Consider the following 18124-nt stretch of genomic DNA (forward strand, 5'->3'; position numbering starts at 1 on the left):
GCGAAACCGTCGGGTCATCAGATCAGACCACTGTCCTAATAGGAATTCTCACCCTCCCTTTCTCTCTCCTCACTTTCTCTCTCTAAAATACAATTTCAGTACAGTGTATACACATCGACTAAAAAAAAGGAGACGACTTGTTAAGCGGTGTGTCTTCAAGTGTCGTGCATGCATTTTATGCATCTGCTGCTTTGCATGCACTCTCTCTCCTCCCCCTCTCTCCTCCCCCCTCCTCTCTCTCTCTCTCTCTCTCTCTCTCTCTCTAAATACACGCTTTCTCTCCTGGTCTTACCCAGACAGACCCCCAAAAACCCCACTCGCCGTTACGACTAATTACGTTCGTGAACGGTAAAACCCAGCTGACTGCGTTTTGACTCGTTTCTTCTTCTTCATCAGCTCACTCTATCGAGCTCGCCGCCGCACCCTCTGCCGCTTCTGGGCGGTTTCCAGAGTGGGTTTCTGCTCTGTTCTTGAATGACTAGTCGTTTTCGAGATTTGGGTTTCGATTTGGGGTTCGATTTGGATAAAACAAGGTTTGATCTTTGCTATTTAATTTAATTTTGAATTATTTATTTGCTTAATAATTGCCCAAATCTCAAATGTTGTGTATGATTGTGTTTATTGCTGGGGTTTCTGTTTAAATCTCTGGGTTTTGATCGAAAGGTGTTTAGGAATTTGGGTTTGATTGCTCTGTTTTGTTTGATTTAAGGGTTTGGAGAGTTTGAATTTGGGGCGATGGACTCCAAGATTTGCATGAATCCTTCGTGTAGGACGGCCAATACGCACGAATGGAAGAAAGGTTGGCCTTTGCGAACTGGTGGATTTGCCCATCTCTGCTACAAGTGCGGGTAATTTTTTTTCCCTCTTTTTAATTTTTGCTTGTCAAAGTTTTAATCTTTCAGTTGTTCAGTGGTAGATACGGAGTTGGGAGGGCATTATGGGATATGGGTTGTGGTTCTTGACGTGGGGTTTTATGTGTATTGACGATTATTTTGTGTCGTGATTTTTATGTGTGTTTTGTGGGTTTGGACTAGTTGCATTGTTCATGAGCTGCTTCTATTTTTATCGTTGGACATGAAGGAATTAGAGGCATTGTCGATAATCAACATATAATCGGGTTACAATTATAATCCTTGGTAGAAATACTAAGGAGAAATTGCAAGAATAAGAAAATTGTTAACTTTTTATTTCCTATGTTCAAGTGTGCTGAACTTTTGCTATCCTTGTGGTCCGGCTAATTTAAGTATGAATAAGAAAATTGTAACCCAAGTTGTTGAATAACAATGAAATTTTTTTCCCTGTGATTGGGGCCCAAATTATATCAACTAACCTTTGGAGAACCTAACTGTAGCCATATTCATCTTAATGTAGTTGGCAGAAGTGCTTATCTTTCTTATCGGTTGGTGTTGTTTCAGCTGTTGAAGTACCTTGCATTTTGTATTATACTTACCTATTTCCCCTGTTGGTTTACAATATATCTTCCGTTGCTGGTCATGTTATTGTGTGTACTCCAGAGTTGAGTATGAGAATTCAGTTTACTGCAATACGTTCCATTCTGGGGAAACTGGTTGGAGGGACTGCAATTTGTGCCACAAGGTTAGCTTGCAGTTTGGTCATGTAAAAAAAATAGTATTGAAGCTCTCTTTCACACCCTCTCCTCTGTTACTCTCTCTGACTCTACTTTCAAAATTTATTCAATTTTGTGCAGCCTCTCCACTGTGGATGCATAGTCTCAGAGACATTGTATGAGTGCCTGGATTTTGGGGGTATAGGGTGTATTGGCTGTGCTTCCCAACCTCGTGTGGTATGAACAAATTCGGGTTTTTGGTTATTGTATACCCATTTTAAAGTCACTATCCTGATCTCCACTGAATCATGTGTTTGCATTAAACTCTCCCATTTGAGTCCATGGTTGATAGTTAACTTCAGTCTTCAGGACAGAAATTATACATGTACATATATGTATCTTATGTTGTACTTGACGTCAATTCATAATATTGATTATTCTGTTTTCACTTGCTCAATGGAACACCTGTGCAAATAAATGGAGACATATCATGGTTGACATACTGTGAAATGCTCACAGGCTCCCACTAGTAATTTTAGATATACTCTATTGGTAATCAATGTATACGTAAGCAATTGGTCTTTATCTGTCAGAATATATCTGTCTGTATCTCTCGCTCTTGCTCACATACACGCAACTTATAGGATTTTCAGGGATTCTTATTTTCTTATGTGCAGATCCAGAATGATGATGTGTTAAATGGATTTGGTGGATTGAAAATAAGTAATTCCGGTGATCAGCAATCTACAGTTCCTCAGAATGGAGCATTAAGTGATACTGCCAACGAGGGAAAACTTTTGCAATTGTGCCAAGTCATGGAGGCCAATGAATCCAACCTTTCGTCTCAATCTCAGAGGGGTGATATAAATGTATCTCCTGTGCAAAGCAAACAAGAAGAAGTTACTTATCCTAAGGGGGAAGTGGGCCCAGGATTTTCAAGTATCACTAGACCATCTATTGGATCATTAACATTTGCCAAACCAGACAATGGTAGAATAATGATAGAGGTCAAAGATATGAATAATCCATCTTCTGAGCCGTCTTTGAGTATGACTTTGGGAGGCCCATCTGCAACTCCAAATTTTGCTCAACCCTTTACTGGGGGAATTTTGGAGGGAAGAGATAAGAGCAAGATGCCTTCCTCCTTCCAGCAGGGGCAAAAAATTCGGCCTATTTTGCCCAGACCCTTGAGACCTCCCTCTCCTGTTCACCATGTGCGTGTTGCAAGGCCACCTTCTGAAGGGCGAGGGAAGAGTCAGTTACTTCCCCGATATTGGCCAAGGATTACTGACCAAGAGCTACAGAAATTAGCTGGAGAGTATCCTTAGTTGGTTTTATATTAATACTATTGTGCCACTGTCTGTCTATTTGAATGTAGTATTTTCCTTAAATGTTTTTAAGTTTGAATTCTACTATTGTGCCACTGTTCGAGAAGGTGCTAAGTGCCAGTGATGCAGGTCGAATTGGTCGTCTGGTTCTCCCAAAAGCATGTGCTGAGGTAAAAATTAAAAAGTGAACTTCTTAAAAGGCTTTTTATGAATTCGGGATTATGTTATTTATTAGTTTTGGGAAGGATAGGTGGGGATAATTTATTTTATTTTTGTTTCTTTATCCTTCCATTTTCCCCTTGTTTGTGTATGTGTTCTTTTCCCTTTGCCACACTTGTATGAACTGGAAGTGAATGCAGGCATACTTTCCTCCTATTTCTCAATCAGAAGGCCTTCCTATAAGGATTCAAGATGTCAAGGGTAATGAATGGACGTTTCAGTTCAGATTTTGGCCAAATAATAATAGCAGGATGTATGTTTTAGAAGGAGTAACGCCTTGCATACAGTCTATGCAACTTCAAGCTGGTGATACCGGTATGCTTAACTATATTCTGGCTTAGAGGGCTTAGATAAAAAGTCCACATATTTTGCATTTTTCCAGTTATTTCATTAGCTTCTCATTCACTTCGCCATAGAAAAAGAACTCCTAGCTGAAGTCTAGATTTGGATCTGGTTCTTTTGTTGCAGTGACATTCAGTCGGATAGATCCTGGAGGCAGACTTGTAATTGGGTTCCGAAAGGCATCAAGAAGTTTAGATATGCAGGTCAAGTATCATAATTTCATATTTCTTTAAATTCTTCACCCTCTTACGTCCATACTGTGTTTTTGTTCCTTTGTTCTGATGGAATCTGACATTTCTACACAAATGTTAAACAATTAGGACCCCCAAACATCTTTCCTTCCCAATGGAACTCCTGGGGAAACTTCCTGTCCTAGTGTCGTTGAGAATCTAGTAACAGGAAGTGGTCAGTCTAGTATTTATCAAACGAATACAGGAAGCAAAGACCCTTACCTAAATGCTTTATCGGGACATTTGCATTTGGCTGATGGGGATACGAGTTTGCATAATTGTGAGAACCATAGTCACTTAACAAGTGAGGATTTGCTGCAGCGGCCAGTGTCAAATTCTGACAAGAAGAGGGCCCGAAATATTGGGCCTAAAAGTAAGAGGTTGCTCTTGCATAGAGAAGATGTTCTAGAGCTGAGACTGACATGGGAAGAAGCACAGGACTTGCTTCGTCCACCCCCGAGTGTCAAACCAAGCATTGTAACTATAGAAGATCATGAATTCGAAGAGTATGATGTAAGTATGTCATAGTCAGTGCCCCTATTGTTATATGAAGACGTGTGCTATGATTCTCTGTCATATTCAATCCGTTGAAGGTTACAAAGTCCAATGAGTCGACTGATCAATGTTGTTCAATTTTTCCAGGAGCCTCCTGTTTTTGGGAAGAGATCTCTATTCATTGCCGAATCTGAGTAAGTATTTGTGAGATATACTATGCTATGTTACTTTATCATATTGAGAAAGAGGATGTATTTAATTTATACCCGGCCACAAAGAGCATCCTCAAGTCTCTTGAATCCACTATTGAAATTTAGCCAACGACCTTGTTGGCACATGAGCATGTGCCTGATATGGTAGGCTGTCTGCTGTAAATTGTGGACTAACTTTGTGCGTGCATTGTGAAACCTGGAACTTATATTCCAGGAGACAAGAACAATGGGCTCAGTGTGATGATTGCTTTAAGTGGCGGAGGTTGCCTGTCGACGTTTTTCTTCCTCCAAAGTGGACATGCTCTGAAAATTCTTGGGATATGAACAGGTTGCTACTTAAATCATTAGTCTTGTGCTGTGAGATCACTGAGATGCAAGACTGATTGTGTTTGTTTTATATCATCGCAGGTGCTCATGTTCTGCACCAGAGGAGGTGAGCCAAAAGGAATTAGATAATCTTCTAAGACCAAGCATAGGTAGAACTTGAACCTTTGTGTCCTTTCTCTTTTATATAATACAGTTTTCAAACACACATGCACGTATTGTTTCCAACCACACCCGTCAACGTAGGCATTGGTAAACTTATATTTTTCTGTTAAGGCCATCTTTAATTTCACCCAGATTTAAAGAAGCGAAGAATCGTAGTAAACCATAATGAAGCCCAAGAACGTGAACCTTCTGGCTTGGATGCCCTGGCGAGTGCTAGTGCTGCCATTCTGGGAGATAGTGTGGATTACTCTGGTGAGCAATCACTTGGAGCCACAACCAGACATCCGCGTCATCGCCCAGGCTGCACTTGCATAGTATGTATTCAACCCCCGAGCGGGAAGGGCAAGCACAAGCCAACATGCACATGCAATGTGTGCATGACAGTAAAACGGCGCTTCAAAACCCTCATGATGAACAAGAGGAAACGCAAATCAGAACGTGAAGCGGAGAATGCCCAGAGGGATAATAATGACCACAAGGACGAATCAGAAATGAATGGCACATCAACAGAGATCGAGTTGCATAGGAATCACTCATCGGAGAATGGAGGCAGCAGCGAGAAGAGAATTGAAGCTGACGTGGCTGAAAGTTCATGCGCTGGACAAATTGATCTGAATTGTGAGCCCAAACACAATTATGTGCAGGTTTCTGGGTTGAACTTGTTGAGGCTTGCTGACGCTGTTGCTCGCCAACCAGTAAACAACGGCACAAGGGAAAGTTTCCTCACAAACAAAACGTGTGAGCCACAGGCTGGTCTTGGTTCCTCTTTACTTGCACAAGAGACTGCGGAGACTGACAGACTCATGTGTAATGAAGGCAGCCTTTCGTCCGTAGCAGCGTTGGACTTTGGAGGGTAGAGGTGGTGAGGACTGAAACAATCGGACCGTCGCCCTTCTTTTTTGTCGGAAGTATATCTTTATTTTGCTTTATTTATAGAGGCCAGTGCTATACATCTCTCCCAGTTCTTCACAGCCAGTGAATGTAATCTGTTCTTTTTTTGTCGAAACAGACGAATTGATGCCGGTTGAAAATTACCATATGCGGAGTGCATGAACACTTCCCTTTTGCGGCAATCGGATTTGGACGAGATTACTTAAAAAATCAATCTTATGGAAAAAAAATCCATCACTTGTTAACTGTTAATGTTGAGTGCTAAGGGTTTTCTTTTGTTCTTCGGGGTTTCAAGTGTTTTTGTGTTGAACGGTGTATGTCATGGGTATATTTTATAGAGCTCACTGAAGAATCTCAAACCAATTCTATAGAAGGGAAAATTCAGCTTGCTGTTCAAGTTAGTGAAGTTATTTCGTTGTAATTAGACCTAGCAAGAACGGAATCACGCTCTGTAGGATTTGAACCTATGACATTGGGTTTTGGAGACCCGACGTTACCCATTCAGTGATTTTGGCATTGGACATTTCCAAAATGGGTACTATCGGTCGGGTGAATTGAATTCAATTTAGATGAGAGCGAGGTTGGAAAAACAAGGCCAAGGATTTTAATTGTTAACAGCAACATCGGTCGGTTGTCATATATGATAATCCCGGTTTGATGGGAACTTGCTTGCAAAAGAGACGAATGAAGCAAACAAGAAAATCCGATTTAGGTGGTCATGAAGAAGTGTGTCCTATGTCTCGTGATAAGACGTATTACTCTTCACATTTTGCACTCTCATCTCTCTTTTTCTAACCATTGAATTAAAAAAATAAATAAATCAAGAATCAGAATTAAAAATAGCGTGCAGAAGGTGAAAAAATGTGCCCCAGATCTTTGAATCCAAAACAAAATCGGCCTTTGTTGTTTCATCACTAGGAGTTAAAATGACAGGGGGTTTTACCTAAAATTCACCAAAGCAAAGAGTGAAGACCAATGTTTCGATAGCAGCAGACAAGTTTATTACTGCCTACATTACTTGAAAAAAAAAAAAAAAAATTCGCCGGCCTCAAGATTAATTATTTTGTTCTTGGCCGGGACGTTGATTTATATGCATTTTTATTGCTTATTTGTTTAGTTTCTCACCAAATAATAGAAACATGGGCGGCATTTTTTTTAGGGAGTTTTAACGAAACATTCATGCTACTGTTCACTTTTAATGAAAAATCACATTTTTACATTTTCTTGGTACTATTCACTACACCTTTATTTGTCATTTTTCATTAAAACTAAAGTTTTTTTTTTTGACCTTTTCATTAGTTTTCCTTTTTTTTTTTTTTTTTGGTCAAGGAAAGTTTATGAGGATGGGAGGCTATCACATCTAAGTACGGCATAATACAAGCCTCTTTGAGGATTTACAGAAGGGGCCTTAGCCTTTTTTTGTTTTTACAGATCGCTCACCAAAAGGGATTGCCAGCAGTTGAACTCAAACCTAAACATTGATTTAGAAAAAAGAATAATCATTACCAACTCAACTAATCATCGTTGCCAAACATGGGATGCACTTTATTTATTCACGACGTATCTAATTTTTTATTTTTTATTTTTATCAAAGACGTATCTAATTTTCTTTGAATAAATATTCTTATGATTATATATAAAGTGAAATAATAAAATCAAACTTTAAAGAACTCTTTATTTAGAATTGAGGAATCTACCACGGCACTACAAATATTTATTAGCCAAATCGTGAAACGATCATAACTTTGTCTACTAATTTGCTTTGTTTTTAATTCCAATCGTATATAAAATAAGAGCTCGTTTGAAAGTGATTTTAAGATGACTGAAGGCTGGGGCGGTGGCACTCTAAGGCCACCATAGGCCAAGGCCTACCCTCATTAAGGATCCCCCAACTAACCTTTCTAAATAATTATGTATTATATTTGGATAAACTTAATATTATACTTCTTTTAGTTTACACAAAACTCTTAATTGCTATTCACTAATAGTTAAAATAAGAAGTCTCTTTTTCTTTTCAATCCCAACAACACTCGTCCTAAAAATAAATTTACAATCTTATTTTATAAACAAATCAATAGCTCTTAAAATTAAAATCTAAAGTCTAGTTTAGTTTTATCAAAAAAAATATTCTTTTACATTGCCAACTGAAGAATAATAAACTTTGAGTTTCTCCTTCTCCGCTTCTTGAAATTTTATATATTTTATCTTTGCTCTCTTTAACTTTTTACTAAATTTTTAAAATTTCATATATTTTGTTCACCAAATTCCCAATCCATAATTCTCATTTTTTGTTCGGAAATTCCCAATCTATTCTATATTGACTTGGAGTGATGCTATAGATAGCTTCTACTTGAGCCATATTTTGTGACCACATGATTGTATAGTACTTAATGGTTGGACTACTTCTTTAAATCACCAAAGAAGGAATCCAATCATCAACGGGGTCACATTATGTGGTTTCTAAAATATGGTCTAAAAACATAGTATCCCTAGCATTTTTCATTGACTTGAGAATGGAAGGTTAACTTCGACATAGAAAAAACATTTAGAGCCTAAAAAATAATTAGCTCACAACTCCAAGCATGCATTATTTAATTTTTTTCACATTTATGTGAGGCCCCTCCTCACCTAAATCCTGGCTCCGCCACTGACTGAAGGTATTTTTAATTATAGAATGATTTTAACTAATGTGCAATGCAATTAAATGAGCACAATTTTCTTGCCAACTAACCAAATTCATGTTTGCTTAACATTCAAATAATTAGTAATTAATATATGTCAGAGTTGAGGGCCAATTCAAAACCTTTTTTTTTTGGGGTTGTAATACATCACAATCCTTAATCCCTGCCATGTTTCAATATGGGAGGAAAAATTGATGCTCGATGTCCACGACCGGCCCTTCAACTTGTCCTTTTATTACCGTCGTTGTTCTCATTGGAACCTATTAAACCAACTTAATCACCCTTCTTAATCCCAACCACTAATTCACTCTTTTAACATTCTCTCTCTCTCTCTCTCTCTCTCTCTCTCTCTCTCTCTCTCTCTCTCTCTCTCTCTCTCTCTCTCTCTCTCTCTCTAAAATTGTAGAGATGGGGGACAAGGCAACATTGAGCAAGGCAATAATGGAGCTTGAAGACATGTACCAAGGCATCCCAGATGAGTCAGTTAACCTAACTTTCCAGGACTTTGCAGAGCTCAAAATACACCAAGTTACATCAGAAAAGAAGAAAAAACCTACTCCATTAATACTGGATCCAATCTCTGAACTCAAATCTACCCCACAAGCATCATCTCCCTCTCCTTTCACCAAACTCCCCAGCCTTGACTTCAACCGTGCCTTGCAAGCATCCAGAGACAACCACCGCCACCACCACAACCGCCACCACATCAACGAAAACAATGTCCCCGTCGGTCCATATGGCATAGGTGATAACAATGATCATAATTATCATCAGCATGGGCATGCAGCACGTGGAGGTCACGGTCGATATATGGGCGGTGGTGACCATCATAGCCATCAGATGCATCATGGTCATGATGGCCATGCAGCTAATAATGATCATCATATGAATATGAGAAGTCCTGGTCCCACTTGTAATTCCGGTATGAAGCACGGATTGGAGACTAGCTTGGGGGCATTTGATCATGACGTGAGCGGTGTGAGCGGTGTAAGCATGGCTTCCATGTACCAGAAAGAGAGAGGAGGAATACGAAGGCCTGGGATTCCCCACTCTAATATCTGCACCATTTGCAGTACCTACATCTATATTTTCCGCCACCGTTGCCTGGTACGTGTTATTTGTACAAATTTGCAATATCTAATGCATTGCCGATATATTTGAGAAAATATTGAACACATGTATGGAAATGATGATGGATCATATGGTAGTAATTAATTTTGTATGCAGGTATGTGGAAGAGTGTATTGTAGGCGATGTGTGATGGTAGGGATGGCAGAAATGACAGAAGGTAGAAAATGCGTTGAGTGTTTAGGGAGGAGATTCAGTCAAAGGTATGGCCAAGTCAAACTATGATCAAGTTTCTTTCCACTTATTTGAAGTGCTATCATACAATTACTAGATATTTAGATTCAAACCATTAGCTCAACACGATAATTACCCATATGGGGTAACTTTAAAATGATTAAATTTTCTTATTTTGAATGTTATTGATATTCTAAGAAAATAATCATTTGTTTAGATCGGTAAAGAAATAATATAGCAAAACTGCACTTTAATTAATGTTTGATGACATTTGTAAAGTGTCAATAACATCTTTCCTTCCTCTGTAACCCAAAGGAAAACCTTAAAACTCTTGTCCTCCAGCCACCGCCCCTTGCCATGGCTTCTGGTCGGCGGCAACCCTCTTCCCTACGTATTTTTCTCCTCCAGCCTTACCTCTTGCCTCCCCCTTCTCCATCTCTTCACCCACTGTTTTGAATCAACTCTCCATAATTTAATAGAGCCCCATGGGAGAATCAAGGCTTGCTCTGTGGTCAAGAATCCTTTCATGGCGGGATTTGCAACAGGTTTTCTTGCTTTGGTGGTGGTGCTGTGAATTGTTCGAGGTATGGTGACAGTGTTGATGGTCGGAAAAGGTTGTCCTGTTTTCGTTGTGCAGATGAGCCGTCTGCGGTTTCCTTTGCGGCTTAGTTGTAGTTTGTGTTTGTGCCGCCTAGCGGTTTTATGGCCTCACTTTCATAGTGGCTTTGTGTGTTCCTCAGTCTCGGATCTGTCACACTGACCTATTGTGGCAGATTTGCACCGCTTATTCTTGTGTATTGTGTTTGTTTTGCGATGCTTGTGGGGGATTTACTATGTTTGTTTAATGTGCTTTAATACTCTCTTCAGATCGAAGATTTGGTCACTAAAAAAAAAACACCCAATTCGACGCCCATTAATAAAAAAAATAATTCAAAGAATATACCCATTTTCATGGATTGTTTTCCACTCCCAAAACCATAGATCGGACGAGTTCGTGTCAAAACACTAGAAAAAAAAGATAAATAGACTATTATATACTCAATAAAAATGCTGAAAACCATTATAGTGTTGAATACTGAACACATCAACTGTCATATCATGTAATGAAAAATTACAAAACAAGCTACACATCTTGAAAAACAAACAAGGAAACTGAAAACTAAACAAAGGCCGGGAATGAGGTGGTTCTACACGACGGGACCAATAGTAACATATAAGATAAAAAATGTATTAGCATTGCCGTCCTTGGTTCTTCATACTTGGCACTTCACAAACTGACAGCGGCCTAATACAAGGAGAAAGAAACTCCACTACAAGATGTTTGGACACAATAATGTTTTTGTCTGATTGTTTATTTTATGACACAAGTAAAATTGGCTTATAGGTACATACAAAGAGCAGGGAAGGTTGGGTGTTGCTCAAGGTACCCTTCCAGTGTGAAGCAAGCAGAGCTCAAGTGGGCTGAGAAAGGGCCGAGAAGAAGCGCCGGCAATGGGGGCTACGGCCGGAGCTCGATGACGTTGCCGAGATCAAAAAGCCCGATGACGCCGATGACTCCGAGGACCCCAAACAGAGGCCATGCTAGTGGCCCAAATTCTTTTGTCGTGAATTATTCACCAAGTCATCGCCACCACCTTCCTTTCTAGGGAGTTTGGATGGAGACCACAATTTATCCAACATTCTCAGTTTTCTTTTGGTCGCTGAGTGATTTCCCAAACATTATTCTTCCAATGGTTTATTAATATGGATTTTGCTTAATTAATTCATTATATATGTATCTTCCTTTTGTATTAACATTTATAGAAATCATATATTCCATAGCCTAGACCCACCGGCCATGAGATATGCCACGAGATAAGCAATCAAAAGGATAAAATTAAGTCCCTTGGCTAAGCACAAAGGGTGAGGAAGGGTGGGGTAATATGTTCGGATTAAGACGTGTTTACAGTTCAATTCCCTCCAACTTGTAATCAAATCTCTTTTTTTGGCCAAACAATAGAAGAATTAGGGGAGGGGGATTTCAAAAATAAGATTTTAAATGTAACGGTAAACGCTCTTAACTACTTGAGCTGCAAATCCTTTGCATGTAACACTAGATCTCTACATTTATACATAAGCATCATTGATTAGATGCGCAAGTTACAAAACCCTAACATAAGGATTCGACGTGATTATGGAGTGCCGGCTGTCGACTACCTGACGCCCTCCCCCTCCTCCTTTATCCGGGCTTGGGACCGGCCATGTAAGACATAGGCGGAGTTTACAAAACCCTAACAAACGGATAAAAAAAGATAGAGCAAATGAACCTACAGTATTTTGGTCAAGAACAAGCGAAAATAAGATATATATACATATATATATATATATATATATATATATATATATATATAGCTAAGGAAAATAATTAGGTTAATTAATCCATGCCAAATTTTTATTTATAATGCATTAATAGTTCCATGATTTTCATCTGAAGAACAAGCAATTCAAGTGCAAAACCAAAATCATCAACAACCAAAGCATGAGGCATAAACAGGCCTTTGTACTAACTAAAGCTTTCTTGGTTTGATCTTGATTGGGAGACCCATGGATGGATATGGCACAGGGTTACGAGTTATTGCTTCCTCAGGGTGCAGCTGTGACCACTCAAACTTTGTCACCAAGTTGTGGATGACAATGAGTAATTCTATTTTGACAAACTCATTCCCTATGCAAGTGTGGAGACCTCCACCAAATGGAAGATAAGTAAATGGAGGGATTGGTTTCGATGGGTTCTCAAACCGTGATGGATCAAACTCTGTGGGATTATCAAATACATCTTTGTTCATGTGAGTTCCATGTGCCACCCAAAGCACCTGCAGTTGCCATATGATATAATTAAGCAATAAACCCTAATTATTTAAATGTTACTTAGATGCTAATTAGAGTTCGAGAATGAGAGTTTGGAGATTTTTTTCACTAAGTATCAACAAAAAACCAATCATGCTCCACAAAGGAGACCACTACATGTGAAAGACAATTGGCACGTCCGGAGTGCATGGCAAAGGGAAAATATTTGGGTTAACATATTCAACCTGTTATAACATTGGTGGATAGAGAATTTATATATTAGAGAGTAACAAACGAGACACGTGTTATAACATAGGTGGGCTATTGTATCAAGTGACGGTGTAATATTGTCACAACGAAGAATTACTTGTGCGATGAGGGAATAGTTTGAAGTTAATGATTAAAGAAAAATTTACCAGCCATCCTTTGGGAATGTCGTAGCCACCATATTGAGTGTCTTTAACTGTTGTCCTAAAGCTACCAAACACAGGAGGTACCATCCTCATCAACTCTTGTGCAACTCTCCATGTGTATTTCATATTGTGTATCTCAGACCATGTTAGTCCATCTTCTGCTTCTTCATCCCTCTTCCTTAAAATGTCCATTTGTTCTACAAAGCAATGAAAGTTAATACAAGTATATAAGCAGTGTGAGAAATTGGCCATAATTAATTAAGCTGCTAAGCAAAAAAAAAAATGAAATAGCTATTATGTTTAGTACCCTCTAAAACTTTGTTATAGATTTCAGAGTCTCTGGACAGCTTCCATATCATTAGGCTCAGAAGGATGGCTGAAGTGTCATGACTAGCTATGATTAAGGTGACATAATTATCTATAATCATATCATCAGAAAGTGGTTTTTGATTTTCATCTCTTAGGGTTAGTAAGCAAGTGAACAGATCGCTTGTAGGGCTCAACTTCCCCTTTGAAAGCTCCTCCCTTTTTTGCTCAAGTATTGGCAAAATACGACTTACAATCCTTGATCTGGCTCTTAGACCTTTCCAGAAAACTGTGCCTGGAAAATTGAAGGGAATCGTCGCAATTGCTTTGAAGGCTATGGATAAATCATCAGACAAAGCCTCAGTCGTGTGCTCATCCTTGATGCCGGTAAGGATGTTGGATGCTAATTCAAATGCGAGCTTCTTCATGGTGGCCACTCCTTTTATGGTGTCTTTGTTCTTTGTTTCTCTTAGTAATATGTTCTTGATTAATTCATCCATAGGTTTGATATTTTTCTGAAGAATTTCAGGCTTTAAGATGCTCATCATTGCTCCCTTTACCATTTTGTACCTACACTACAACAAACATAAATTACCTCTTCGTATTGAACCAAAAATGTAATAAGGATCATATACAAATTAAGGGTTGTGTTCCCTTGTCGGACATTATTATTAGACTGTCAATCTTGGTCATAGATCATAACATACAAATTTAGGGATATGTTCCAACACTAGGCATCTAACATGCCATGTTATTAGACTATTAATTTCGGTCATTGAATATAAACAAATTAAAGGTGATGCTCCATTACTATCTGGCATGTTATGTTATTAGATTGTGAAACCTCGTTCACTTCTGATTATTAGACTGTAAAATCCGGCTATATGACAAAATGACGTTCTAATGCAAGACCTTTGTTATGTTATTAAACCGTGAATTTCGATCATGCGTTATAACAAAAACTTACGTAACTTACGATCTAGATTGACAATTGAATAACATAACGTGTCACAAGAAATCATTTCAGTACAAGTTGGAGGGGACTTATTTATTACCTTGATCCTGTAAGTTCAAATATATTTTCCTTGCCAGCAATGCTTGCAAGGGCGAGCGGTTGCTTGGTGGCAAGAGCATCATCTCTACCACCAAGAACAAACTTGTTACCTGCTTGACCAGTAACAACGACAGTTGGTGAACCCATCAAGGAGGTTTTGAAAACTGGGCCATGTTTTGAAACTCTTTCTTCGAACCACTGAGGGCCTCGGTTTTGCTTCTGTGCTCGGCGGAAGCTCAGGGACTCTCCTAGCAAAGGGTACCCTAGAGACCCTCCTGGGAGATTTTTGGTCTGACCTTTAAACAGAAGTAATTTTGAAACGAAGAAAGCTATTATCAAAGTGATCGCAATTACTAAAATGAAAGCCATATGTTTGTAGTAACTTTGTACGATGTTATGCAGACTGACGAAAAGTAATAAGATATTTATGCTCAAATTAAAATGGAAGACATTTAATTTAAAATTGTAAGACATTAAAAGTATATGAGGATGACGGATTGAAAGGAGTAGAAAATATTAATTAGAAGGATGAAATGATAGGATTAAGAAGAGGATATCTGAGGTATAGAAGGAGTAGCCGTAATTGAAGATAAAATGATAGAAAATCGGTTAATATGCTTTGAATACGTGAACCGAAGACCTTCAAATGCTCTAATTAGAAAATACGACTATGAGATGGAGACTCAGTGCAAAAGGGTAGAGGAAGATCTAGGAAAATTTTGGAAGAGACTATAAGAAAAGATATGAAGTATTTGGAGTTAACGGAAGACTTGACGAAAAACTGAGCGCACTGACGTTCTAAGATTCATACAGCCAACCTCATTTAGTGGGATAAGACTTGATTTTTGTTGTTGTAGAAATATGAAGAGCTCTTAAGTGGGTTAGTTAATTAAGTTATCTATATTCTTGCCAAAAAGAAAATGCCTAATGACTTCACTTTAATATTTCAGCATCCATAATCATGGATTCTTTCTAAGCAAAATATAGTATCAAATGATGTAATTAGTTGATTACATAATGTCATGGTTTGTGCGTACTTATTATGTCAATTATTCTTACTAAGAAATGCTAATAAGGAGACTCTCTATGGATTCATTACAATTTTTTTGTTTTTAGCACAATATTTTATAATGTTGACACGAAAGTTATTAAACTGTGAGGTGACAAAAAATTCATAGAAAACTCAACTTTTAAAAGAGTGTTCTTAGCATATATTTTTTTATCACGTTAATTGTTACATCATGTGGTTGTAGGATTACTAGTTGTGACATGTGAGTAGTGGTGAAAATAGAACTTGGATTGTCTGCCCTCCCCATCCCATGCCCTTCTCATCCCCTCCTATTTATGTGGTCATGGTTAAGCCACGTCAACATTTTATATTCCCATTACTTTTTGTCTTATTTCTATAAAAAATCAATATAAAATGTTGACGTGGCTTAACCGTGATCACAGAAAATAGAAGAGAATAGAAATGATATGAGATAAGAATGGCAGACAATCCAAGTCTATGAAAATATTACTTACATGCTACATACTCAGCCATGAAAAGGTAACCAAATAAGATTAAAAATAATTGAAGGACAACAATTATGATTACTTTTATAATATTAAAGGACAACATTAGGTGTAGTACATGCAATTTAGTATAGTCGGGGACTAACAGTGACATAAATTAAGAAATGCAATTTGGTTTGTGGTCCTTGGTGATGTCACAATTAACACAAAGATAATGGGAAAAAACAATAAGAACCTCCACAATTGTCAATTACCAGACGTCTTAGTAGTTCGTACAATAATTCTTTTATTTTATTGATTAATAAATATCCTTTCGTTATACTAATTTGCTCAGCAATGTGGGCAATGTATTACGAAAGTTTAAATGCTACACAAGATACTTTAGAATTGAAGAATCATAAAAAAAACCCATAAAAAAACCGTAAAAGTAAGCAAAGCTCAAAGTGGGCCCATAAAAAATCCCATTTGATTGGTACCATGTTTACTTTTGCAGTACCATGATGTCGTCCAGCGAAGCCTAAATTCATTTTATCATGCGTCCAATCTATATCCTAACCATTTTTCCATTGCTTTATAAAATTTTGGTTTTTTTAGTCAAAATGGTTATTGAAATTTTCAATTTTTTACTTTGTTGAGATTAAAAATCGATAGAAGTGACAATTGAGATTATCCACTATCAATTATTTTGGTTCTTTTGTGAAATATCCTTTAAATTGAAGATGCACCGGTCTAATATGATGAGTTGATTTGGAAAAAATACCCTCAATTTAACTGAGATTTGTCACAAAATGATCAAAATGATTGACGGTGGACAATCTCAAGGACCATTTCTATCGATTTTATATCTCAAAAATCAACATAAAGAGTTATACCAATTTCACGGACCATGAAATAAAAAGCTTAATATGAAGTTGTTTGTACCCGATTTTATGTCATCGGCCCGAGTAATCGAGGCCGTTGAATGTGCAGAATTCGAGATCGACAGATGATTCTGAATATTAAGAGGCCGTGATTTTGCACGAACTCAGCCCGTATACTTTGAGTCATTCAATGAAAGAAGCCCTATTTGATATTACCATTTGGTTAGGAATTTATTAAAATGGTAATTATCTTATAGTTGCAGCTTGAGAGTCAAATAAATAAGAGAAGTTGCATTATACAAGGACTGTGTGGTTACGCATTGTGCAGCTTGGTTGGCTTGCGTTCCTGATCAACACGGAAAATTCTACTTATCAAAATCTAAGGATAAGGCAACATGCATAGGAGATGTGATCAGTTTGACTTTCTGATAATGCATGGTTTGCATTTGGTTGGAAGTGAAATGATATGGATGAAGGACATTTGGTTAAATGTCTACGTTTTGATCAATATAAAATGAGTGCTTATCTTGCTTTAAGCACGGGGCTGCACGTGGATTGAACCTGGTTGCATTTTTGACTAAGTTCAGAATAGTGGTATTGTAGGATTCGACCAAAGCTTGAACGGTGGAAGAGTTTTAATAGGATGGTGGAACTTCGATCAGCCTTAGAGCTTATCAACCAATGCGCGCTCGTCCCTATAAATACAGGGCACCATGTAACAATCGAAAGCCCCGACAAAATCAACACAAAATTGCCCTGCGCAAACTCTCACAACTTGAGATCTTTTTCTTTTCCTTTTTCGCTGACACATCTTCCGTTGGCATCAACAGCACTGTGGAAGCAACCGGTGATATCTTAAGTCGGCATAGATAGCTCTGTCACCGTAGAGTTGGTCGGTCTCGCAGTATCTTCCGTTGGCATCAACAGCACTGCGGCGAGAACGGTCGATTACCTATCCAAGTCTCGGTCGAGAAGGGTTTTCGAATCCTTGTTGGTCGAGGTCATCTCATTAGCCTTCTCGGCGAGGTGAGGTGTCACAGTTATTACATTCGGCACATTGAAAGCCGAATTCGGTTCGTGAACTTTGTAAGAAATAGCAGCCTTGTCTTCAGGCTCGAGAACCCAAGAGGCCGAGACGTGTTCCTTTCTCGGCCGCAATCGCAAGACGCAGAAGTCAGTAGCGCGACCCAACGCAACATCATCAAATTCACTCCTCGGCCGAGCCTCGGCCGACGAGTTGGCACGCCCCGCAATCACCGAAGGACGTAGTTAGCTTAGAATATACTCGGCCTGCGCGCCACGTAGGCTTGGTAGATTTTAGGGTCAACATTTTGGCACGCCCAGTGGGACCCAGTGCTAAAACTACGAAGTTCATATGATATATCAAGATGTCA

The 18124-nt window shown here is 38.5% G+C and overlaps 3 protein-coding genes across 4 annotated transcripts; 2 read left to right on the forward strand and 1 right to left on the reverse strand.

The window, feature by feature from the left end:
• The first annotated feature begins 126 nt into the window (after nucleotides 1-126).
• LOC103427141 (B3 domain-containing transcription repressor VAL2-like) lies at nucleotides 127-6025 on the forward strand. Of its 2 annotated transcripts, none has more exons than XM_029099566.2 (13): nucleotides 127-533; nucleotides 710-848; nucleotides 1515-1596; nucleotides 1709-1804; nucleotides 2245-2885; nucleotides 2969-3065; nucleotides 3255-3429; nucleotides 3583-3659; nucleotides 3777-4199; nucleotides 4329-4375; nucleotides 4608-4721; nucleotides 4802-4869; nucleotides 5015-6025. In XM_029099566.2, exons 2-13 carry the CDS (start codon nucleotides 736-738, stop codon nucleotides 5737-5739), a joined length of 2658 nt encoding a protein of 885 aa, XP_028955399.2. In that variant the 5' UTR covers nucleotides 127-533; nucleotides 710-735; the 3' UTR covers nucleotides 5740-6025. The 2 variants fall into 2 exon arrangements, with proteins under 2 accessions (XP_028955399.2, XP_070674911.1); XM_070818810.1 differs by having other exon boundaries at nucleotides 138-533; nucleotides 1416-1596.
• A 2766-nt stretch (nucleotides 6026-8791) lies between these two features.
• LOC114824107 (uncharacterized) lies at nucleotides 8792-11518 on the forward strand. Its single transcript, XM_029100508.2, has 3 exons — nucleotides 8792-9561; nucleotides 9682-9785; nucleotides 11141-11518. The coding sequence occupies exons 1-3, from the start codon at nucleotides 8863-8865 to the stop codon at nucleotides 11400-11402; spliced, it is 1065 nt and encodes a 354-aa protein (XP_028956341.1). The 5' UTR covers nucleotides 8792-8862; the 3' UTR covers nucleotides 11403-11518.
• Nucleotides 11519-12160: 642 nt separating this feature from the next.
• LOC114824108 (taxadiene 5-alpha hydroxylase-like) lies at nucleotides 12161-14758 on the reverse strand. The gene is made up of 4 exons (XM_029100509.2): nucleotides 14357-14758; nucleotides 13303-13871; nucleotides 12999-13192; nucleotides 12161-12608 (listed from the first exon to the last, which is right to left on the reverse strand). The coding sequence occupies exons 1-4, from the start codon at nucleotides 14722-14724 to the stop codon at nucleotides 12303-12305; spliced, it is 1437 nt and encodes a 478-aa protein (XP_028956342.2). The 5' UTR covers nucleotides 14725-14758; the 3' UTR covers nucleotides 12161-12302.
• Between the last annotated feature and the right edge of the window lie 3366 nt (nucleotides 14759-18124).

Source organism: Malus domestica, chromosome 03 (assembly GCF_042453785.1).
Source record: "Malus domestica chromosome 03, GDT2T_hap1".
Lineage (NCBI taxonomy): Eukaryota > Viridiplantae > Streptophyta > Magnoliopsida > Rosales > Rosaceae > Malus > Malus domestica.

Bases quoted from the DNA above. Each gene is read 5' to 3' on its own strand.
- LOC103427141 (XM_029099566.2), top strand. From the start codon at position 736: ATGGACTCCAAGATTTGCATGAATCCTTCGTGTAGGACGGCCAATACG. The intron at 3,066-3,254 runs GTAAAAATTAAA...AAGTGAATGCAG, and splicing joins TCCCAAAAGCATGTGCTGAG to GCATACTTTCCTCCTATTTC. The intron at 4,376-4,607 runs GTAAGTATTTGT...CTTATATTCCAG, and splicing joins CTATTCATTGCCGAATCTGA to GAGACAAGAACAATGGGCTC.
- LOC114824107 (XM_029100508.2), top strand. From the start codon at position 8,863: ATGGGGGACAAGGCAACATTGAGCAAGGCAATAATGGAGCTTGAAGAC. The intron at 9,562-9,681 runs GTACGTGTTATT...TTTTGTATGCAG, and splicing joins TTTTCCGCCACCGTTGCCTG to GTATGTGGAAGAGTGTATTG. The intron at 9,786-11,140 runs GTATGGCCAAGT...ATTGGCTTATAG, and splicing joins GGGAGGAGATTCAGTCAAAG to GTACATACAAAGAGCAGGGA.
- LOC114824108 (XM_029100509.2), bottom strand. From the start codon at position 14,724: ATGGCTTTCATTTTAGTAATTGCGATCACTTTGATAATAGCTTTCTTC. The intron at 13,872-14,356 runs GTAATAAATAAG...GTTGTAGTGTAG, and splicing joins TTTGAACTTACAGGATCAAG to GTACAAAATGGTAAAGGGAG. The intron at 12,609-12,998 runs GTAAATTTTTCT...TGGCAACTGCAG, and splicing joins ACATTCCCAAAGGATGGCTG to GTGCTTTGGGTGGCACATGG.